The 25,155-nt window shown below is 43.7% G+C and overlaps 1 protein-coding gene across 11 annotated transcripts; it reads right to left on the bottom strand.

The window, feature by feature from the left end:
* Positions 1–861: 861 nt before the first annotated feature.
* LOC121325984 (kinesin-like protein KIFC3) lies at positions 862–25,155 on the bottom strand. Of its 11 annotated transcripts, XM_041269106.1 has the most exons (24): positions 19,767–19,895; positions 19,329–19,420; positions 13,094–13,210; positions 11,987–12,132; positions 10,350–10,536; positions 9,896–10,074; positions 9,610–9,675; positions 8,469–8,609; positions 7,837–8,055; positions 7,549–7,722; positions 7,128–7,214; positions 6,391–6,538; positions 5,936–6,066; positions 5,350–5,461; positions 4,857–5,038; positions 4,651–4,755; positions 4,122–4,252; positions 3,876–3,999; positions 3,513–3,642; positions 3,094–3,323; positions 2,522–2,674; positions 2,239–2,344; positions 1,637–1,683; positions 862–1,181 (listed from the first exon to the last, which is right to left on the bottom strand). In XM_041269106.1, the coding sequence occupies exons 1-23, from the start codon at positions 19,892–19,894 to the stop codon at positions 1,640–1,642; spliced, it is 3,132 nt and encodes a 1,043-aa protein (XP_041125040.1). In that variant the 5' UTR covers position 19,895; the 3' UTR covers positions 862–1,181; positions 1,637–1,639. The 11 variants fall into 11 exon arrangements, with proteins under 11 accessions (XP_041125040.1, XP_041125033.1, XP_041125036.1 ...); XM_041269099.1 differs by lacking the exons at positions 19,329–19,420; positions 19,767–19,895 and adding an exon at positions 24,916–25,155 and having other exon boundaries at positions 13,094–13,214; XM_041269102.1 differs by lacking the exons at positions 19,329–19,420; positions 19,767–19,895 and adding an exon at positions 24,916–25,155.

Here is a 25,155-nt window from a genome sequence, read left to right as displayed (position 1 = left end):
GTGTGTGCCACTTCTCCCTGCTTAACAGTAGAAGACTATTTTCCTATCCCAGCTAAGGCTCTGTGGTAGTGCTGCACAAATGGTAAAAATATTCTGTCTGGGGGTGCCGAGTAAACTGCAGAGTTCATTAGAGCCGTGCTGCTGGCTATTTCGTGGATTTACAATTTTAAATAAATAATGCATGAATTTCCATGCAAACAGATATATATATATATTACACACACACACCCCAGACAAGCTCATTTTAGCATTTCATATGCATACTTCAGTTCTACAATGAAATGAAAAGGAGATGTCTGAAGGAGGGTGACTGAAACCTTAATTCCATGCCATGTTATGTTTTTGCTTGGGTATGGGTTGAGATGGCTGGTTAAAATAAGGGACCGATTCCCGTAATGGAAGCACTTTTCTATAGTAGAAAGTTAGCTTTTACTTTTAGTACTGGAACTCAGATACTTACCCATTTCTTATCAGAATTACGTTCCAAGCCAGAGTTCCCAATATAAAAAAATGTCTCTGAAGAATTAAAAACTATTGCATAGATAAAAGGCATCTCACTGCTTGCTTACGAAACGCATGTCCCATTTTAGTGCATTTCACCTAAATCAATATAACAATAAAAATATATCTTTATTAAACGATCCAGGGAGGTGCGTAACTTTTGCTTTTCGGTTTGTTACAGGACACTAAAAAGAATACCACAATCATTAAAAAAAAGTTTACATTTATATATTAAAATACATGTAGGTATTGGTCTTACAGCAGAACAAATAACGAGGGTGGGGGGAGGAGTCGTTTTGAGTCTTACCTCTCAGCAAAACTCAGAATGGAGATGTGGGGGGGGACCCCCACCCCCCACCCCTTTCCAAGCTTCCAAAAGTCAAAAAACCTCAACTAAAAAGGCAGCAGTTCAGCTTATTGGCAAAGGCTGAAGACAGGAAGTCTCAGTTCTGTGCCACAGACCATGTCACCTCTAGAAGATCCCGTTCTAGCAGGAATCCGCAATAAGGAGACAGCCTTGCTGAAATTGCACACTGAAATTGAGTCCTTCAGCTGATCAGTGCACAGTCCAGTGGATAAACGGGTATAGGCAGAAGATCCAGGGACCAAAAAAATAAAAAATAAAATAAATTCCAGGATGACAGGCCCCTTTCCACATCAGGCTGTAAGTTTTACTCTTCCTAAGGGAAAAAAACAAAACACAATTATTTCAAAAGTTAAACTGAGCCTTCTGTTGGCTTGAGGTCAAGTAATAAAATTATGAGGCACCAGAGACCAGGATTCTGCGCTGTGTAACCATGTAGTGCATAACCTCTGAAATAAATGCAGAGAGAAAATACATACATACACAAATAAATAAATAAATAAATAAATGGAAAAATGTCCCAGGATCATACACCAAGGAAATTGTGACGGTCTCTCAATGGACATACAGCAGATCTGCAGCAGCCATCTGGAGTGGAAGCTTTTAGTCACATGAGCAAAAAACTAATCTTTCCGTCTTGGACCCCAGCAGGCACAGACGAAGCGCTGTGTATTTAACTCATGTGCTGTTAAATACTCCTCTAGGCTTTCAGGCACCATGCAATGAGGTTTCCATGCAAAGCTGCGATTCTGCAAGAATATCCACACCTACCTTCTAGGTAGGACCTTGTAGTGCTTTCTCTACAATGTTACTCGTCACTGCAAGCAAAATCACAAGTTCAGACTGAAAACGTACTGTCGAGGTCACATGTAGCAAGGATACAGGTTTCACATATCAGACCCCCTCCCGCCCTAACCCTAACCGAACCCTGCATGGTGGCATGGTGTGCATTTGTACTGGAAATACAAAGCAACCGTTCGAAACTTTGTACCTGCATTGAACTGTCAAAGTCTGCTTGACCAGGGTGGGAAAAAAAAAAAAAAGCCAGGACTGTAACTATTGAGCGTCAGGCTTAATTTGTTTTATTAACCATTTATGAGTAACAAAATAAATTAAAAAGTGTGTGATATTATGTGATCTTTTGGTTTTAGAAAGCTTCCACACACCAGGAGTAAAAACAAGGACTCCCATTGCAGGGCAGTTTGAGCAATTCAGTTTAAATCAGGCCAACCAGAAAGAGAAAAACTCTGACCTATTTCACGTTTGGCTGCAAGTGCATCAAACTGCTCTTCAAAAGGGAGTCTGTTCCCCCGTGCCCCTCCCCATCTATGCACACACACGTAAACATGGGTGAGTAAAGGCTCTTCACATACCGGAGGGGGGGACTTTCCTCCTGGTGCTGCCCCCTGTCCGTCCAGAGGCAGTAACAGGCCCGCGCGTCGACACAGTGGGCATTGGGGTTTCTGGTGGAGAATCCACCTGCAAAGAAATCACATTTTCCTATTAGTGCTAAAGTGGAGGTCTGCTACTGTGCTAGCGTAATCAAAACCTTTTTAAGCACACTGAAGGACAGTAAGCCAGTGGCTGCAATCTTTCGATTCTGCAGATAAACTGGAGGGGTGGGGAGCAAGAGCAGAACAGGGAAGTGCTTCGCACCTCCAGGCTTTCCTGAGTGGGGGTGGGAGACGAGGAGGTGGAGGACTGGTACTCTGTTTTGCGTGTGACCGGACCCAGCTCCACTGAGCGAACCCTCTGGGCGAATTTCAGGGAGCAAACCGACTCGCTCACATTCTTATCGACTGGAGAGACCTACAGGATAAGGAGAAGAGATGCAACAATGAAAATGCCTGGAGATCAAAAAAACTGAATGCTCATTTTAATGCTTTTTTTTGTTGTTTTTTGTCAGGCATAATTTCTTATTTTAGTTTACAATGATTTCTGCTCATTTGCTGTCATCTATGTAAACAGACATGGAAATAAGATCCTTAACGCATAGCAGTTTCACCCATTCCGGCATTACTACAAGCTTGACTAGCCACAGTATATAGGTAACAAGCTCAGGTGTGTCTGATTAAACTCCTAGTAAAGCCAGGAATGGATCAAACTGCTATGCAATGGAAGTCCATCCCTGGTTAACCCACGTTTTCTACAACACTATTACTGCAGCCATACAGCTGGCCAATGGGAGGCACTACACTAGCATTGTAGGTCTCCTGTGACTGACCCACCTGGACCATCATGAGTGTCTTGCTGTCTCCGCTCAGCGAGTCCTGCAGCAGGTATGTCAGTTTGGAGTTGCGGAAGGGGATGTGCCCGTGTTTGGAGCGCAGGGCGTGGATGACGTCTGCCAGCGCTGCCAGAGACTTGTTGATGCACTGTGCCTCCCTGAGCCGACTGCCCTCCGCGCCGGACTTGGCAATGCGCTCTGAACCCGCCAGGTCCACCAGGTTCAGCTTGCCTGGAGCCAAGAAAAATGCGTCCACATCAGGCACCGTACAAGCAGTTTCACCTACAATAAGCCTATTAAACACAGCGCTCCCTCTGTGCTTCCCATGAATCAATAATTACACCATGCTGACACTAAAGTGCACATCTAAGGGCTCTTCACCAGTCACATGCGGTGTGCTTGCCAGGTCGTTGCTCTTACCCGTGCTGCGGCTGCCGGTGGTGCAGTTGATCCCGCTGACTGTAATGATGAGCAGCCCGTGGGAGCGGGAGCTGTGATCGTTCAGGTTGGTGCAGGCAGTGGCCCGGTTCATGTGACCCACCTCAAACACCTGGGAGGAAGGAACACAACACACAGTGAGCAAGCAGCGTAGGAACACAAACCCCAGCTCCATCGCTGCTGCTGCATTCCCAGCTTCGTGTGCTAAAGGATGCCTTGACCAGGTTTCATCATAATTTGAGTTCTCTAGATTTTTACATATATATTTATTTTATATATATATATATATATATATATATATATATATATATATATATATATATATATATATAAACACACACTCACCCTGTTGATATCATCCACACTTTCAACCTTGAACTCTGTGAGTCCGGGAACATAGAGCTGCCCGCTGCCATCCGGACACATTTTAATATCCAGCTTTTCATTGGGGTTGTCTCCCAGCAAATTCCTAATAAAAAAATTAAAACATTTAAACAAAAAACATAATCAAAAAAAGTAGAGCATTATCAGAATGGTTTATGGTTTGATTATATTAGGGTTAGCGTATTTTTTTCTCCTCCTGTGACGCACCTCAGTGTCTCGTTGTAGATCTCCACCATGCTGACAGTGATGGTGAACTCCCAGTCCGACACCTTCTCCTCCACCTCCGAGAACAGCAGCCGCAGCGCCCGCTGGTTAATCCCTGGATCCTGCGGGACGCCCTGGAAATGAGGAACATTAAAATGAGGCTCTTTAGATAGCCCCCCCCCACCTCCCTGAGGGGTGATGCTACTGCTGCTGCTGCTTATAGAAAGCTCTGTGTAGAAAGGAATTGCTTGGCTAGGTACATTGGCAGAGGGTGGCGGTAGAGCACAGGGAAATCGCTATGCTTGATACTGGGACATGTCACTTCAGAAGGGATAGAAGGAGGAATTTGAGGGTGCCATTAGTGTGATCTAAGGGTTGAAGTAAAGTTTCAATCGTCTGGGAGACGAGGAACAAGCTCCTCGGTACCACTGTGGATATATTATTTTCTGAAAACAATGGCAATGTTTCAACATCCTCTTAAATAGCTTCAATCTATTTCTATAAAAAAGAGGCGAGGGCCCTGTGGGAGTACCTCCATGGTGTAGGTCTTCCCTGAGCCTGTCTGTCCATAGGCAAATATACAGACATTGTAGCCGTCAATGCAGGAAGTGATTAAGGACTGGACTTCTTGGAAAACCTGCAGAGTAAATGATATACAATTGTAAGGTGACAAGAACAAGCTCAGTAGCTTCAGATGCTCTGCAAGCCACTAATAAACAATGGGTACCAGATACTCACGTCTCCCTGCGTCGCTTGCGGAGGAAAGACTTTATCCAGCTCAAACGCTATTGGCTTCCCCTTGTGCCATATGCTCATTAGGGCATCGTCTTCAGGGTCAAAGGTTACCACGTTCTTGGAGTCAGGCCCATCACCATCCTCCTTGGATGAAGGACGGACTCTACAGAACACACGGATGTTTCCTACATAGGAAAAAAGGAAATTCAATCTCAGCATCCCCGTGTATGTGTGATTCCTTAACACCTTGAGTGGTTAAGAATGTATTCACAAGGTTTCATTTTCCCTTAAGAAAATGGTGTCAATTTTGTATGGAAGCAAAACGCTACTTTTCCTAACAATATTGTAACCTTAATTTATTTCTTGTGTGCCCCCCCCCCCCCCCCCCGCCCCCCCCGCCCCCCCCCCCCCCCCCCCCCCCCCCCCCCCCCCCCCGCCCGCCCCCCCCCCCCCCCCCCCCCCCCCCCCCCCCCGCCGGTGCGGTCAGTTCTCTCACCTTTCAGCTTCACCAGCTCGTTGTGACACTTCTTCCTCAGCATCATCTCCCGTTTGTACTTGGACAGGAGGTCCTGGTTGGTGGCGCTGACCTCCCCGATTACCTGGCAGATCTGCACAGACAGGCACAGTCAGTAGCGTCCAGTGCTCAAGCAAGTATCGGATCCCTTTAATGAATCCCCTCACTCTTCGGATCGGAGCAGAGATGTTACAGTCACGCGAATGAAGTCGTCAAAAACCTGCCTCCTTCCCCCATCACCGCCTTTATCAACACTGCATGTTTTGAAGCATTTAATGTACATAATGTTGTTTGGGTACATAAGTACCTTTTTTATTTTATTGTGTTACATGTTCCCATGTGTTGCTACAACTGTTTACGTTTTAAACTGCATTACCTCCCACAAGATGACTTCCCATGTACCCGGATGGAACTCCCAAAACTACATTTCCCATCCCATCATCCACAGTTGCAATAAATCCATTTGAATTGGACCGAGCTGAATTATAAAAGTTGACAAACTGATTGGCAAGTTAAGGCCCAATAGTTAGTTTCAGCCAGCTGGTGCTGCTCTTCCCTGACCCCTCACCTCCTGCCTGGCTTCGCCGATGGCTTTCTCCAGGAGGAAGGGGAAGTCCTGCACCTGTCTCTTCAGGCAGTTATAATCACAGGTGAGAGTTCGCAAGGCAGGCTGCAGAGTCAGTAGGTTCATCCTCACCCCTGACAGACAAGCAATATTGGTGGATGCATGCTTCTTACTGTACTCAAAACATTAAAGACTGCTACAACAGTACACCAATACACAACAATGTCCATTTTCAGTCTTGAAATGGATCAAATCCCAACTATTATTGGTGGCGTACAGTAAACTCTTAACTATTGTCGATTAAAACAACAAGGTAAGAATGCCTAAAGAACCAAGGCGCTCTTGGGATATCTTACACACACTGTACATGTCGGTAAGAAGCATGCGCGATGATGTCCAGGAATGCTTGGAATAATTAAAGCTAGAACGCGCCTGGTCCTCGTTTGCTAGGTTCTCACCGGCTAGGTTCTCATGGACTGCCTTCATCTCGCTCTCGGCTCGCACAAAGGCCTCCTCGATGACGCGGTTCTTCTCTTCCTCTAAGCACTGCATCTCGTCCACCAGCTCGCCCCGAGTCCGCTCAATCTCGCTCTCGTACAGCATGATCTGTAAATCCAACCACAAGACAAGCACAGCCTTCAGAATCGGTGGACATCAGTCCCCTCGCTCCACACACTTGCACGACGGGGTGGAGAGTGAAAGAAAAGAACCAACAGCGATTTTACTGCACAGGAAAAGTCTCACTACTGATTAGCACTGGGTAACTACAGCAGAAGCATTAGGTACTGAAGCATGTATTACACTGCATGACCACACCACCAGCAAGCTAGAAAGAGCATGGGTTCAGCAATAATCCCAGAGGTATTCATTTAGCTGTTCTGAAGAAGACAAATTGTTGCAGTTACCATGGTAGCAAAAACCAAAACAAGTCCAAAGTTGTCACCACCTCTTTACAAAGCTTTATTTTCAAATAATCATAAAAACATGCAAGAACCAAGCAAGTTAAAGCAAGTAAAAACATATAGAAAAGCAAAAAAAAAAAAAGATACGTATTTAAAAAAAAAAAAAAAAACTACTGTTCCATTTCAGGTTTAAAACCACCACAACTGGTAGAAATGCATTGCAGCCCAAAAGAACCTCTTATCCCTCTGACCCTAGAATGACCTTTGACATCACCAAGCAACAATAAGCCAACCTTTGACAACCTACGAACCAACGTGCCACTGCGACTCCCCACTACTCTAGAGAGCAGCCCACAAAGATGGCTCCTGTCAGCGCATTGCTGTAATGCAAGTGGAAACAGCTGTTAAGGGGAAGGGGGGTCTTTCTGGTGTATCACAGGACAGGAGAGGAGGACTGCGCAGACCCTGGGGTTAAGAGGACAGGAGCTAAAGGACAGGATTGAATTACAGAACACAAAGCCCTCAACCTTGACACACACAAAGTGACCAAAGTGCAAAGAAAAACAAAAGAAATTGGAAAGCACTGGGAATGTGAGCGGGACAATCACCTGCGCACAGAGCACAGTGTGTGTGTGCGCAAGACAGTGACAAGTGCATAGAGCTCATTGTGTGTGTGTGTGTGTGTGTGTGTGTGTGGGGGGGAGGGGTACTGACCTGCTTACGGAGCTGCGTCGCGGTGTTCTGCGAGTCCTGCAGCTGCTGTTCCAGCTCTCTCAGGAGCTGCCTCTGCACTCCCACCTGCTCCTGCAGGTACTGGTTCCGAGATAGAGCCTCTGACAGAGCCTGCTTGGACCGGCTCGACTCCACCTCCACTGTCTTGGTGACATACTGAGAGAGAGAGAGAGAGAGACAATCACACACACACCCAGGGACTCCACCAAAAGTATTCCTACTGTAATGTAAAAAACACCACCACTCCAGTCTTTCAGCCCTCCTCCTCACCTTGACCTGTGGGACCTGGGTGGCCTGCTTGGCCAGGGCTTGCTGGCAGTCCCTCAGCCTATCCTCCAGGTCTTCCCTTTCCTGCCGGGAGTCCTCCAGCTGCCTGTTGAGCTCAGAGACCTGGCTGGCCTTCCTCTCCAGGCTCAGCTGCAGCTCCGCCAGCCTGCGGTCTTTCTGCCCAACCTCCGCCTCCAGCCGGGCCAGGCCCGTGCGCAGGTCCTGGGCACAGAAACAAACACGTCATTCAGCAGGACGTCACCGCTTATCTCCAGGCAACAGCAGCGAGGATCTCAGACCCAATCCTCTACTGCAGCCTTCCTGAAAGTAATCATTAAAAACCCCTCCCATAAACGTTTTTTTTTTAAATGCAATTTGTGGGAAAATCAAATAGATTTCCCTCTCAGGCAAGCAATAAAATTAAATATGTACTGCATCTCTATCTGTGTGTAGGTGTAGGACAGGTAGAAATAGGCACCGATCGCAGAGATGAGATTAATTCCAGGGTTCTCTACTATATAAATGAGTTCCTCTTAAGCTTCTCTACAGTTCTGTGTTAGCTGAGATGTGGCTTATTAACCTGAAAGTGAAACCTGCACTGGTAGTCTCGCTGCCAGGGTGCTTTGCTTCTATACCTGGTTGTGCTGGCAGTCCACACAGCCTGAGCGAGCTCCCTGGAGCTCCTGCAGAGCGGACTGGCAGACGCTCAGCTCCTGTTTCAGCTCTTCGTTCTCAGATTCCAGGAGTTCTAAATGCTTCTCCAAGTCTGTCGCTCCCTGTGGAAGAACAACAACTTTATTTTCATGCTTGGGGGAAAAAAAATAATAAAAAAAATAAATAAATAAAATAAAAACAAGTCAACCCATCCACTATCCAAGAGCAATCATTACAAGCTGCAAGTCTAAATTAGACCCATCTAGGTTTAACCAGACAAACCAGAGTGGAAAAACAAAACTAATAATCAAGCCCACAGTAAAAACAGCTCAATGACTCATTTTTAGAGACACAGTGCTTAATTTGCCAGGGCGTAGCCCCTGTACCTCAGGGCTTACGTCATGAATGTTAAAAATCTCACACTATGTTTTGCTCTCAAAAGCATGCCGTCTAAGAATTTAAGTCAGGCATAATTTAAGTCGCTGATGTTTTCTTAAAATTCGAACATAGGTCTTGCGTGCAGTGAGATAGAGCCAGTCCGCAGCCAGGGACGTTCAGGTTGGTGTTTGGTACGAGGCAGCTGAGTGACGTGGAGGTGGAGGTGGAGTGTTGCACTGCTCTTGCTGCAGGCTGTAATAACAGGAGCTGCATCTCGTGTGCAGGTCTGTAGCTGGAGAACATATCCAGAGGCTCAAATATTAATGTGAAGTCTGACATTACTGTCATTTTTTTTTTTTGTCCTTCGGTTGCTTTTAATTTATTTTTCGGCACATATTACTACTTGGTATAAGATGTGGAACACGTGATTGTAAACTTACAACGCTAGTATAGTACTCTTACAAATAAACTGGCTAGGGTTTTGAATGTGTGGTTCTTAATGGTAATATTGTCACTGCTTGCTTGAACTGCATGGATTGAAATGAAAGCCTTTTTAATGAAATTGAGCTCTGCTGCAAGAAACAAACCAACCAGTCTGGCTTTTTAAACTGAGCAGGTCCAATAAAACACTATCATCTTCAGACCTTGGGTTCTTAGCTAAGGCACTTTGTATTGTACAGTATTCTGCAAGGGGGCAAATGAAGAGGGCATTAAAATGGTGCTGTACGGTGCATATAGACCCACCAGCTCTGAGCGCAGTCGATTCACCTCCCCTGCCTGGTCCAACAGCTTCTCCTTCAGGTCTTCAACCTGTGTTAGAATCACAGCAGAGACCCAGTCCAGTTAGGGGTGCGCAGCGGTTCTGAATAGCGACCACATTAGCGATTCTAAAATGCGTGTGATCAGCACTCGTTAAACGGGCTAGTAAGGTCAGTGGGACATAGACTTTGAAAATGCACCCCCATGGTTAATTCTATTGCAATCTGTAAAGGGTCCCACTAGAATCCCTGCAAAGGTGCTTTCTGTTTACCTGGTCCCGCAGTCTGTGGATCAGGGCCTGCTGCTCACTCTCCCGACTGCACAGCCTCTCCTGAGCAGAGAGCAGGTCCTCCTGCAGCCGGTTCTTCTCCTCCTGGGTTGAGGTCAGAGACTCCACCAGCCGCTGGACTGAGGGAGGAGGTCGGGAGCCCAAGCTGGACCTCCTCGCCGCTGCAGGGAGGAGAGGAAGAGAGTCTTTCAGTCAGCATTCATTCCTCAGAGCTGAATGCAAGCCATTAAATAAGCAACTCTAAAAAGGGAAGCCTATGTCAGTGTTTGATAAAAGTATGCATATAGCTTTTAATTCATAAGAGAGCTAGGTTTTTTGCAACATGTTTTTCCAATCTATTTTTCTTGCATGACTGAACTGCATTACGTATTAACACCAATTCATAGTTTGTAAGATTTATCCACAGCAGCCACTTCAACCTGGCGGCTGAACCTACCAGTTCCATTCCCCTTGCGGAGCTGGCTCTCCTGCTCGCGCACCACCTCCTGCAGGCTCTTGATGAGGGCCAGCTTCTCGTGGACGTTCTGCTCGTGGGCTTTCCGCATCAGCTGGACCTGCAGCTTGCGACTGGCCTCCTCGCTGAGGAGCCGAGCCTGGAAGTGACACACCTTCTCCTGCATGGCCTGCAAGGGAGGGAGGGAGAGCTTCAGCAAATCAGCTGGCAAGAGGGGTTAGAGTGAGAGGAGGAGCACTGATACCCTGAGACAGACCAAAACCACCCCCCCCCCCGGACAGAGGAAACCCGCTTGATCCGAGAGAACACTGCTATAGATTACCCTGATGCTGTACAGGCGAGGATGCCTGTAAGTTAGTGGCACTCAACAACACACTTCCATACACACATCGAGACAGACTCCTCAAGATTTGAAAGAGTCTGCAGCTATAGGGATAGCCATACAGTACGTGCACCAGGAGGAAGAGTCAGGAACCAGCTCAACCAACAGGAAGAGACAAACATAAGGACCCGGACTGACACACACAGCACAATACTACCAACATGTGCAGCTGCTCTCCAGTTATCCCTACACAATTACAGGCTGTTGGTCCAGTGATACACGACAACATATACAAACTGTGTCAAACACAAACATGCAAACTACTGATGAATGGGACAGGGCGGGGAAACAGTCTATTGCAAGGATTGCTCACAGGAACAGACAATATGGTGAAGCACAGGCACACACCTCTACCCAACCCAATTAACTGAAAAGACAGAAAAGCAAAAAAGCAAATCCAGATGAAGTCCCATTTGTTCCTTTTAATCGGACTCCTCCTACTACGGGAGTACTTGGCGAGTCTGTCTCAGTCGTCCATGGAGATGAAAAATATTTACGTATCTTCATATTCCATCTCGTTACACGGCGGCTTCAATTCAATTTACAAAAAAAGGATCCCTATCAGAACAGTGCAAGCATTTAATTCCACTATGTAAATCTAGCACAACGAGCGCGCCAAAACGTACCAAAACAGTTGGAAAAGGAATTGCTTCTAGGATGAGACTTGGGTCTATGCAGATTTGGAAGCTATGAATTGCTATCCATTCCAGTGAAGCATTGAATCCAATCAAAAAGAAAAAGGTTGTCTTTCTTTTTTTAAGCACTGCCAAACTAGCCAGTTACGCAAATTACTTGAACAATTAAACCTTTAATTTTTACAGTTTGCTGGACATTCCTCCAGTAATTTCACAAGCTTGCTGAGGGGAAAATGACAGTTTCCCATTGAGGTTTGCAGCGTATAGTTCTGCACATACAGCTTCTTGTCTGAACCTGCAGGAGCTTTGTTTATACACACCAGGTCTGTTTCTTTGCTTCTATTCCAGCACAGGTTTGTAATATTGACTGGAAGGTGTTGGCTTGGTCTTGTGTAATATGGTGAGCCAAGTAAGTCAGCAGCGTTTTCAAACCATGACTAACTGGTAGCTGTCTGACTCCTCCGCCAAAAACCCCCCATATGGCTCCATTATAAAGTAGTCCCGCCCTCTGCTGTAAGGTTGCCGTTGCTCTGCACTCCTGTATGGCCACTCAGTACAGGCTCTACCCATCTCGCACAGCCCTCTATAGACCCTGACTCCACCTGTATGACGAGCTGCTGCTCCTGCTCGTTGTTGGGTTCTTGGTGATCCATGGTCATCGTTCTGCCCTGGAACAGAGAGGGCTGCAAGGGGATGTAGGTGCTGCTCTCCTCCTCGCCGTCACCCATCAGGAAATCCACAGCGCTTCCTACAAGAAAGAAAGCACGGTCAGCCTAGCTGGCAACACCTGGGTACTAAGCCACTGGAGATACCCAGGGTTCATGATCTGGGCCGGGTCCACATCACCAAGCTGATCGGTGCTATCGGGGGGGGGGGCGGGGGAATGTGGGAAGAAACAGATCAGACCAGGAGAGAAACTTCCCACCGCCCCAAACAAGAAATGAAATCCATCTCCAAGCAAACTCCTGCCTCTCCCAGCGGAGTTCAGTGGACTGCCCAAGTGTTAGAACCTGTGGAGGTGCCAACACTCTGCTAAAACAAATACCCTTGCTATCTAATCATTTGCCTTTCACATTAATGGGTAAAACAAATGGTAGCCTGGGTCTGTTAGTTTAATGTAGAAAGAAATATAAAAGCAGTGGGGCAAATAAGCTCTCCCAGCCTTTACAGATAAGCCATTCATAGCGACTGCATATCTAAGCAATGACCACCTACCTATATCTAGTGACAAGTTGATATCACCCCACCCCCCCAAAAAAAAAACATGTACACCTGTAATAAAGATCATCACCCTCATCCTATTTGATTTCCCTCCATTACCACAGAGCTTCAATTAATGGATTTACTTCTCATTAAGGCTTCAACGTTTTTTCTTGAACGTTCTTAGTCTTATTCGTAACAAAAAAGTAATTAGGAAAACAAAAACATAACTTACCACAGCAGCTACTGATCTCATACTGAGATTAACTGAATCCGATTACAACCTTGAAACTGCTTCAGAAACCACTTCCAGCACCACAAGCAAACAATCAGGCTTTCAATAGAAAGAAACAAATCCTTCCAAACTCAAGGCTCCTCTAAAGCACACTGCGAGAGTTTCAGAGATAACTCAACGTTCAGGTATTACCTATCCCTACCTGCTGTAAATCACTGAGCAATGTGAGGAATGCAGCAAACACTGGTTAGCAGCTGGGTCATGTGACACTCACTGTCCAATGAGCAGTCCTTCTTCCAGAGCTCCTGCAGGCTGGGGGTGTGGCCAAGTTCCCAGGTCTTGCGTGTGCCGAGCATGACCCCCGATTCGAAAACGGAGTGCTGACTCTGGGCTGGCTGGAAGCAAAGCAGCACAGAACATGATGGAGAGAAAAGCACAGGTCTTGTTACCAGCTATCTCTGTTTCCACACACGCTGTCCTGACCACAGGCACTGTCTCTTTAGCCCAGAGGCTCTATCGACTAATATATGCTTTACTTGAGAGCTGTGCGTTTTAAAGATTGTATGTTTAAATACAAAGCAAGGTATACCTTAATCAAACCCTCCCTTGTCAAAAAGATTTAGAGTAACCAACAAACAATGAGCAGACTAAATATTCAGCAAAACATTTAATAAAGTATTTCAATTCCTTCCTACCCCCTTGCTACCACCCATCCAACATACATACAGAGACACACCCACCTAATAGAAAAAACATCAGTAGACTTATCATTCTTACCTGTAGTCTGTTGCTGCAAGGAATAACTTTCAAGATACTTGACACATTTTAAATATTGTGTTGCAGGCTTGTACACTTTAATAACTCTCATGGGTAGCATGAGCAAGAAACTAAAGCTGGGCTTGTTCTCCTGCTCTGCCTGTACCCACTTGTTTTTGTTAAATGACCTCTAGCTGAGTCTTAATCATTGCTTAAGCTTCCTAATAAGACTAGTAACACTGAATGGCTAAATGAGAAATACTCGGTGCAAAATCGATAGACTTCGTAATCATTTTCAAATTTTGCAGCTATAGTATTTGGTTGGACGCAAGTTATTTTATATTATATATATATATATATATATATATATATATATATATATATATATATATATATATATATATATATATATATATATATATGTTGCCAGTACAGGAAGTAATGTTTGGGCAGATCACACACACAGCATAGCAGGTGAGCTTGGAATATAACAGACACAGAAAGATATCTGAGAAGATCAGTTGAAACATGGTGGCACTTTTTGATTCGCATGTCTGAGTTGTTACGGGTATGTTCACCACACAAAAGATCCTGCAGGCCATTCCCTATACACTGTGTCCTAGTTCTTTATTAGCCCACAAGAGGGCACCAAATACCTTAGTAGTGCCATGCCCCTGCAAGTCAAACCGCATCGTCTGAAAGTGCTTCCTGTGCAGGAATGTGATCCCTGCCTGAGCTCCCGAATTCTGTAACTGGCCAGCAGGTGCAGACAAGCAGTCAGTTTGAAGCTGGGCATACAGGAGATATATGTATATAGCCTTCTGCAGCATATCAGATACATCCAACTGCTCATCCCAGTGCTCCCTAACGCCAGGTAAGAATGGTGTACTTGAGTGAATATACAACTTTCAATCTATTCAAGGTACTCACAGTATGTCTCTGTACTCGTTGATGCATTAGTATTCACACACTTTAGACAGCAAGATACACTTTTGCTGCATTACTTATTTTCTCTGTTACAATTCTGCTATAAAACACACACACAGACGTTCTTATCAATGTGATTGGAGAAGTCTAACAGTGTCGCTGCCTCAGTTTTCATAGGCTACCTGCTCTTTGCAGGTCCCTGTTGGCTCATTCTCTACTCACCTTTCCTGTGTACTTACTCGATGGGAGGTACAAACCCCTTCACCCTCACCATGTGCCGAATCTCAGCTTAAAAAAGGCACAATACAAACTCTCGCCTATTGAAAAGCAAGTCCATCTGCAAGTGTGCAGCTATTCACAAAGTGGTCTCTCAGCATCTTTAAATCCAATCAGAGCGGTCTAGATGACTGAAGCCCATAAATCGTTTAAGAGGATTCTTTCCAAGGACAGCGCTTGCAGGATGAAGGGATTTTCCTCAGCTCTTACAACCTTGTTTACAGTAGTTTTGACCACGTGCAGCAGGCAGTCCAGTCCTGAGCTAGCAAGCTTGTTTCCAGTTCCTCATTCAGACTGGGGAGCCTGTCTGTCTGCTCTACACAGTGAGCACAACTGCTTGAATTTTCACAAATCTTACAAAGGAGGCAAAGTCTTCCAGCAGAATACAAAAGAACTAGGTGAAAGTGAAAAACATTGCATGTTTGGATAACACTTTCACGATTTACCTCTGTGAAGCTGTTCTGAATCCCACTTAGATTTCTAAATGAATTTCAACACCTTTGGATACTAGGATCTGCGTCAGCACAGGGAGATTAAAACGTAAAACGGGCAATTTTCTGGGACTCAACAATGCAGATCAAAAGCTCTTTTTGAAATGGAGACCCTCCACAGCCAGAGAAATGTGACACTTCCCTGCTATCCCACTCATCTACAGGAGGGGCCTGCACTACAACACAAGCAGCAGTCTGCTTTTAAAGTGTTTGACTGCTTGAGTTGGACTGACTGATCAAAGAACACTACATGTCGAAGGGTGCACATTTCTTCAAGTACACTTCACCAGCGAGGTACAAATACATTGTTACAATGCTAAGAACAGGATGTGCACTATGAGGTGTCTGCTAAACGGAAGCAGCTACACAATTCTGACACAGCACAAATACAGAAGAACTTCTCCCTCTCTCTCCAGCAGATCTACAACAAAGCAGGGTTATTAAGCACACCTAGCCCTAACTGCATGCAGTCTCACACATACACACTCCAAACTGATATACAGCAACAATCTCCCAAAACAGAGATTTAACAATAACCACCATCCTACCAGCCCAGCCAGTTACTATAAATATACAGCCCATTCCTAGAAAGGGAACAGCTTGTTTAAGGGGGTTACTAGTCGAAACGAATGCAGTTTTGTCACAGGGAACGTCCAAGTGTTTCCTGTTAGCACACAGTGTCACCTGGATTACACTGCAGGAGGAGCCTTGACGTCCCTGCTAATTTCATTTCTTACCTTGAATCTGCCACCCATTATCCTGACAGACAGCTTCAGAGAGGCAGGTTTAGTGACTTCGAAGTTGAGCCAACCCCTGTCGAGTATTGAACCCATCCATCCCAGCATGCTAACCGCAACAGTTCAGTCTATCCATGCAAGAAAGTTACATTAAAAAGTACAGAGAAAGGGCCACTGCAGGCTGTTGACAGCTAGCTCTCACAAACACCACTGTTAGCAGCTCAGGTATTGATAGAGGGATGTTGTCTTAATCCTTTCAGCTTCAGCAGATGGCCGCATGGTTATGTAGTTATACTGCAATCTCAAGGAGAAAGTCCTTTATGCAGATGCTGCCTTTCTATGTTAAACAGAAACACAAACTTAAACTTGTGTGCTGCTGAAATAGGGACATGGGATGCTTGTGTTTTATATGGCAAGTGGATCAGCAAAGTGGATTTGCACAGCAAACTCCTAACTGTGATAGCTTTAAGACTGGAGCCTAATCTCCATTCCTACTGTGCAGGGTTCAAAACACACTGTACCTACATTATCAAAATCAATTCATTTTAATATAGCGCAGGAAAAAAAAAACATGATTTAAGAGTGAAAACTTTGGCATACATTCTCCTAAAAGGGTGCCTCACTTGCATCTCTTTACCAGATGGTCACATGTTCATATCACTCAAGTTCCCCTTGATCTTACTCCAATTGCACAAGCGTGGCGCCTCTAGAACAGTGTATGCTAGTGCCAAGGTGTCTGTACTGTGCAGATGTCATGTCAGCTTCGCTGCATAACCTCCCAAAAGAAGACGTGATGCCGAGATGTCAGCTGCCTACCCAAACAAGCAAACTCCACACAGTCAATGCCATGCCTCTCTATCCTACACCCTGCTTCCCGACTGAGCCAGCGCACTCCACTGTTTCTATGCCCCTCTCTGCTGCTTGCCAATCTGCTCTGTATTTCATTAGCCTACTTTTGTTATCCTTATTACAGCTCCCTTGAGCTTTCCGGCAGGATATACTAGCAAAAGTGCAAATGACTCAAAAAAAAAATTTCACAACCCCTTTTATTTTATTGGACCTCGGTCTGCTATATGGAGTAAAATGTATTTATTTTTTATTGTACAGGTCGAAAATTCAGATTCAAAGTGCTTCTACAGTAATCTGTGACAAAAATACATCTGAAAGACTTCTCAAATAAAAATAATTCAAGTTTAAAAAAAAAAAAAAAAAAAAAAAGCACTTTCACTGCTATAAGAGCTAATTGAAGTCTGACACTTTTCCACATAAGTGTTTTTAGCACTCTGGAATACAGAACAAAAACAGACTAATGAATATTTTTCTGCTATCTTTGATGGTTAAATCTGCCACTTCCTGCATTTCTGGAACACATGACACCCAGAGTATGTAAATAAACCCAGTACCAGAGATAAAGACATTGTCAGACATCAGATGAAATGTCCTTGAACATTCTCGCATCAAATAACTTCACCACACCCTGCACGCTGAAGACACTGCCTCAAAGGAGTCCTTTCATAACTGGGCAAAATAAAAGGACTAAAAACACAAAGGATTTTATACAGTCCATTCCACAGAGACTTGAGCAACTTCACAATCTCACAGGAAAGGAATTTATTCAAACTGGCCACAACACACAGCCCAGAGTTGTCCATTCCAACCATACTCCGGGCTTCCATTAATGGAGCTGTGCTGTACCGTGTCAATGGAGGGCTCTGGACTGTGTATGAGGGGAATGTAATGCAGGTATTACACAATCCAACCCCAACAACTTCATACACCCAATTCACACACACCCTGTAAAGGCAACAGACAAATAAAACACATACTGTACACAACTGTAAGATAGCTCATATACAGTACATTTAGACTGTGCTCATTCAGCATGGGCATGCCATCTGGAAGCTAGGTAAAAACAAGCAAGTCTTTCGTTTGAATGATATCTTTAGGCAGGAAGCTCCACAGAGATGCACCCACATAAAGTGCAATAAACTGTACAACAGAACACAAGAGACAGATACATATGCTGCATCTCCTTATACAAGTAAAGAAATCTATTGCAAAATAAACAAGTAATCCCAGTCAAATACTGAGCTCAAGACAGATGGATCTTATTTTTGAAAAAGAGGAACAACATACTGTAATGGTTGCATCTTTAAAACCATACTGCAATCCTATCAGAGGTGTTTTGATTCTCGCTATAAGCATAAAGGTAAAATAAACGATACAGCTACAGCTTATGCAAATACTAATCTGCCTGCACTAGAAGCATATTTTGTGATTTTTGCAATATACAAAAAATAAAAATAAATACAAAACAAAAACTATGTTTAGCAAGTTAATTGGAAAACATTTGCGTGACTTTGGGGCAGTCAGTCAACTGGTTCCAAACCCCTAACTATCCCAGCATAAAACAAGACGCAGAATTGCAGTGTCAGAATTTTTTTTTTTTAATAAATTATAATTAAAAAAGGATAAGACGGATTGAAAAGTGCTTGAAAAAGAACATATCAAAGACAGACAAATTCAAAACACATATTCCATCAAGACAGAAAACTGGTCTGTTTCTGTTCCCATCCAAAAAATAATATCCTTCCATCATTTGCATACAACAAAGAGCACACAAGACATGCCAGTGGCTTTTCTCTCAGTGGGGAGTAAATGAAAGCCATCCTCCTGCTTTTCTTTTCCCTGGTAACAGATTCTTTAAGAGACACACACGCAAGTCAGATAATGTGGGTCAGTACCTACCTCCGTCCCTCTGGCACCATCGCCCTCCTCATGCCTGCATCATGAGAAGGTCATTTGACTAACTTCTCACAGAACTAAAACAGCGTCTTCGACATCCAGCACAAACTGTGCTCTGCTTCCCTCCTGTTACTAAGTAACAAAGAAATCTAACCCAGTATCCTTTCTCATCTCTCAGGAAAGCACACCTCCTCGTCACTCTACATTCATATTTAAGAACCTCACAAAGCCAAACCTCTCCAGCATGGGAGAAATGTGCTCCTAGCAGTATTGGAAGACAGGAACATGCACTGCATCTCCTGCTGCAGTGGCTTTGTGCTCAAGGGGATGCACGCATCCTCAATAGCAGAAGGGTTGGAGTTCAGTATGCTATGTTTCCACTGCCCTGCTCTGGAAACTGATCTCAACAGCATGCTGTTTCTGAGCAAAAGCATTCTTACTGCATGGTAACCCAGGGCTCTGGGGAAGAAGATTCTGCTACAGGGGGTCGTCATGACAACCACCCAGCCCCACCAAGCATAAACTTCCCTGGTGAAGCAGGGGCTTGTATTTCAAATCGTGTATGCCGCATGCTCACCTAGAACTGGTCCGAGCACAACATCGGGCATGCACAGGGCTCCTGGAAATGCAGAAAGGCTCTGAGCTGCACAGCTAATCTGGAACTTACTCCTGCAAATATGGTAAGTCTTAGTAAGGTGCTGTAAAAAGCCTGGAAACAAGCCTTTGTTTTAATCTAGACCAAGTATTTTAATATTTAAAAAATGCCACCATCCCCCCCCACCCTCCCCCATGTGACCAATTGTGAGGTCTTGTTTTAGAAATACATGATTAAGAACTCAAACTGAACTGTTATTTGTTTGGGGGGGTGGCGAGGGATTGATTGTCACACAAACTTAGCCTACAACACACAGTGAACAACAAGTATTTTTAATATAACAATGCACTAACTCTTGCGAAAGCACAGCATACAGAATACAGCTGCCCTTGGCACTGAAAACAGTTCAGTCTCTCTCACCTGCTCACATCCGGAGAGCTCCTTTGGGGGGCTCTGGCTGCTGGTGGTGGTCCTACACTCCTCCTGGGCTCTGTAGTTATTCTTGCAGCCCCCCTTGGGCTGGTACCCACTGTGATGGCCACTGTCATCTTTAGGGGGTCCTGAACCCTTTTTGGGAGACACTTGACCCGAGCTTCCTGGCACAGCCTCTTTGCTACGCCCCTTGAGCAGGCTTTGTAAGGACAGTACCACCAGAGTACACAGGACATACATCAGTGTCAAAAGTGGAGGAGGTTATTGACAACAATTAACAGGATTCTTTTTTTTATTCCAGTGGTAAAGAGAATCAATTGTCTGGAAAAAAAAGTTTAGACCTGCAAGGAGTTTCAAACACAAATGTGCAGTTTACTAAAATAAGGAACTTTGTTTTTCATAGTGGAACGACACTGTCTAGCTTGATATTGGAAGGGCTGTCTGATAATGACAATGTCTGATGGGTTTACAGTCAGGAATGAGAATAGAGCCTTAGACTTCACAAAAATAAAGATCCACAATTACTTCAAGACTTCCAAATCAGACATCCGCAACGGAGGTGATCAGCGGAAGCTCTTGCTCTTCCTCCAGTGAGATTGGCTCCAGCCTCCAGTCTGGATTTTAACGCTTATCAGAAGCCTTTTCAGGGTATGCAAATCACTTGGAAAACTTCCAGGGAAGATTTGTTTAGAAAACAAATAAATGTCTTGCTCAGTCTTTCTTTTCAATCATTTTTTGCGAGTCAGAATGAAAACTACAAAATGTATAATTAATATCAAACTAAGACTGTATGCCAACAGGGAGTAAAAAAAAAAGTCAAACTAAAAGTCTTATTTATAGCCATGCATTATCTTCAAGACTTTTCCTAAATGTATTCGAATATGAAAAAAAGGTGAACCTGTTCTTGACCTGTTAAAGTTTATCACAGAACTACTACTTCTCCAAATTCAACTTACCAGAATACCATCAGACCATTTGCTGAAGAAGCCAGTCCCAAATTCTGGCTATACTGTGATTCCAAGATATTCCCTAATTATCCTTTAAAGTCCAATTGTAAAATCAAGGAATCCTCCTCTTCCAGGTCCACTGAAATCCAGTTCAGAGACAGTTTGATTCCAGTTTAAGTGAAATTCCGATGGAGTTTCCACTATCGTGCCTCACTGTATACTAGGGTTTGTTGTGCTGGTTCACAGCAGTTCAAACAAATATAGTCATCCAACAGTCAGCTGATAAGATGGGAGCAGCAAACACACCCATGTCATAAAGTAGCCAGGTGAAATATTCCATGAGTTCTATCTTTATAATCTCCGACGTTGTGAGAGGCATGGCAGTGACTACTACAATTTAGAACAATTTCCTCCCTAGATCTCAAACCCAAGTCCCTCTTAAACTTTGCTCTCAATACACTAAACAGTTTCTATTTACACTATCCCTTTGTTATTGTACCTAACCCAGCAATCCTATTGTCCAAGAGAACTCGCCCAACACAATTCTAAAAAAAAAAAAAAAAAGGCGACTGTCTTTCCTTTCACATTTCTTTGAACACTTGTATTCCTTTGTACAGATAACCCTCTTCACCTATTTTTAACCCACACAATGCAGACTAGCAGCCTGACTATGCAGATCAAACTGCCCTGGTCTCACTTCTTCTTTGTAAAGAGGAGGGATATTCTGTGCCTGGATTCCACTGCACAGATCCACTAAGCTCCGTTCCATCTGCCACTGTCACTGCGAAGGGCTTTAAGCAAAGCAATTGGGCTGCCAGGCCTGCTGATGGAATTATTTATTTGCATTTGCAAAACACACTGCATGTTCCCTTGTCCTGCACAGTGCAGGTCAGTGGCTAAGAATCAGCCTCTTGTTGTCCTGCAAAGCCATTCAGTATATTCACCTGCACCACAAATGACCCGCTTCGGAGAGAACGTATTAATACTCAATATTACAAAATATGAGTGGCTCCCTGCAGCATTAGAATGATCTGGATTATACACAAAGTACTGAAAAAACAGGGATTGACCCCAACCTTGCTCCTAGTCAGTGTTGCTTGTTTATTACAGTATATTGTCTTCACTAATCTTTAACCGATGAAAGAGTAAACCTGGATTTAATCTTCTTTCCTCCCCTGGTCTGTGGAGTCTACAACAATTAATTAGGAATAGACACAGATTTGGGCATTTTGCTTATTTTCAGGACAGCGAGTTGCTTTGTTTAGTAAATGAAACTACTGGCTCTCATGTGGCAGAGCAGTCTCAAACCAGAAGGTTAAAGCCCTGTTTTTGGTTTTCATTCCATATGCCAATCATGTTTCTTTTTTTTAACTGATATCCTAGCCTGGGAAGTACAGCCTGGGATCTCAACACTCCAAGCTGCTTCCCAAGCCTTCCCCTCCGATTCAATCCCTGAACTATTTCAGGCTAATTACAGCGTTCAGAAGGAACAGGATATAAATCATTGGCTACATTTGATCTCTGTTGCAATCTAGGGTTTCAGAATAAAAACCAATGTGAAAAAGATGGACTAAAACCACAAATGGAATGAGTGACACTTACAAAAATAGCATTGCCCTACCACTAAGTGTGGAGCACCATACTTCAATTCACAACCAAGTCACGTGTACAATACGTAGCAACGCTGCCACCCGCTGGCACACATTAGAACTTGTTGGAACTTGTACCCAGGCAGTAAGATGTTTTCAGAAGGCCAAACAGACAGAAGCAAAATTACTAGAAGTGCAAGTCTGAGGCGGGAACCAACATACTACCAGGAACTTGTTATATAGAAATGAATACAACAAGCAAGCACTGTACTGTTTATTTTTAGCATGTTTAATAATGTAATTTGCACAATTTCACGCTAGTCTGCACTGAATTATTACTATGTCATTAGTATATCACGCAACTTAAAATTGGACACAAAACCAGCTCACACGACAGCTCATCAGAGCCCAAGGTTTGATATCAGAAGGATTAGAACTCCCAGGCTTAGCCCTTCCTTAAGAACTCTAGTTTGGAATTCACAGGATCGGAATTCGGAACATTTGCCACTGCCTTGGTCACAAAGCTCTGCCCTGACCCCTCTCAGTCACTGCCAATTCAACAATGCTCTTCTCTAGGAGCAACCAGAATTGTGAATGAAGTGTAAAGGCCACATGGGTACCACTAACGAATGGATGGGAGTCACACAGCATGCAAATCGGAGCCTCTTTGTTTGCAATCTACAAATTTGCATCACCTGTATTGGAATCCTGGTCTTTTTAGAAAAAAAATATTTAGTTGATTACTTAAATGTGAGACCTACCCATTGAAGGAGTACTCACCGTTAGAGAAGCCAGCTAATCAGTTTACAACAAAAAGTGTCGAGTATGCACAATACAGCATGATGCAAGTAATTCTGACAGGAAAAAAATTCACTCCTTATTTAATCATTTGCTTGTTTTAAACTTTAACAAAGTGCACCAAAGCACTTCATTTGCTCCAGTGAAGTTATAACAAAAAATGCAAACTGAACAAAAAATCCCACACTGAATAACTTAGACAGTAAATACACAAAGCTTTAAAAAAAGACCTGCAATAAACATTGGGAAGAGCACCCAGGACTAATGCAGAGATGGGATGACACGCCACTATCTGTGGATCTGCTTTCACTGCACAGTAAGGTTAGAGAGAGAGGCTCTTCACCCCTTAAATAACTCATGCTTGTTTTAGCGATTTTAATTCCCTGCATAGATTGCATTAAAATATAAAGCTTGAAGCATACCTGCTCAAAAGCTGAAATGGTGAACCCATGAATAGAATTACCCACCCTCTATCAAAACCCTCCAGCAGCAGCAGGCTCTGAAATTACACCACACACTTTAATACTAACTCCCCATGTGATTTTTTAAAACTCATACCATAAATGAAAATAAATGCCAAACGCAAGCAGCCTTCACATTGACGTGATGAACAGAACAGCACTTGTGCTCTGCACCGTTCTGACAGCTTTAAAAGGCAGCATGGCACGAACAGCATGCTTCTCTAAACAGTGTTCCTTGTGTATTCAGCAGACAGCAGAGTGCACCAGCTGGATAAACACTGTAAACAGTGCAGCATCGCATGGTTGAATGTGCGGTGAGAGAAGATACGTGGAAAGAATTAAAGGATTGCAATATTTCCATTTTTTTAGGTGACGGAAGAAAAATAGAAAAATGTATTATTGGATGCATTGCAAAATATATTAGGAAAACTGGAAGATTCAAGAATATTTAAACACATTTTAAAAAGTTAGTGTTCACCGCAGGTTTAAATCTGAACAGTAGGTGTCGACAATAAGTTTCGACAGAATCTTGGTGGCCATTAACACAACAGAAGAAGAATCTCCGCAGAACTCTGAGCACTAAACAGCAGGGCGGACAGCGCACACTCAACTCGTAAAGGATGGTCTGGCGTATATTACTTTTAGTAGCGCCATACGCACTGCATTTAATATTACACTGTATCTAAAGCGGTGCTTCGATTTTCATGTAATGCAGAACTGTATGACGGGCAGATTCCCATAATAACGGACTTGCACAGACACGCCCTTACCATTGCAGTAATAATGCGCTCCATATGGGCTTTCGATATGTGTAACTCTGCTCTGTTCGTGCAGCTTTTAAAGAAATAGACTGCATCATCAGCATCCGCAAAGTATCAGAAAACAAACCAATGAGATTATTTATAAAACATGTCAATAATAATAACAATAATAATAAATAAATAAATAATAATGCTTAATAAATTATGAGTAGTTTTTATACAGCGCCGCTTGGTCGTCATCTTATGTGTATCCACTGTATCTTTTCCATGTGCTGGTATTTGTATAAAGTATCCAGTTCACAGAGCCGTCGTTTAAAGCACAGTGTATGTACACGCTATATTTACAATATAGCATGATAATAACAATTTACAATGAATTACATCTAGCGGATGCGAGTTGATAGGGAGTTTAACCAAACAAGGTCATAACTCATAGAAACGGACAAAAGCGTTGCATTTATCTTTGGAAATCACATTTTTAAAATAGCAACCCACCTACAGTATCTGAACAATCCGTTACAGAAATAACCTTGAAATAGTTTAAGCGTAAACAAGCGCCAACTACAAAAATGTTCACTTACCCGAGTCTCAGTAACACAAACAGCGCAGGTTGAAAGACTTCCTTCGGGCTTTTCACTTCAAAGCTTCTTTTAAAAGACTGAAGTCCAGTATTTCTGGTTTTTAAAACTTCGCCGACGGTTTTATTGAAACCTTGTATAACCTGAAGTTGTAGACTTATTTCCTCAGCTTTGTAAAGCTATTTCTAAGTTAAAACGCTTGCCAGAGTACAAAAAATGCACCCGACCCCACCAGCAGCAAAA

Source organism: Polyodon spathula, chromosome 13, assembly GCF_017654505.1.
Source record: "Polyodon spathula isolate WHYD16114869_AA chromosome 13, ASM1765450v1, whole genome shotgun sequence".
Classification (NCBI taxonomy): Eukaryota; Metazoa; Chordata; class Actinopteri; order Acipenseriformes; family Polyodontidae; genus Polyodon; species Polyodon spathula.
This window is presented reverse-complemented; position numbering and strand designations above follow the sequence as displayed.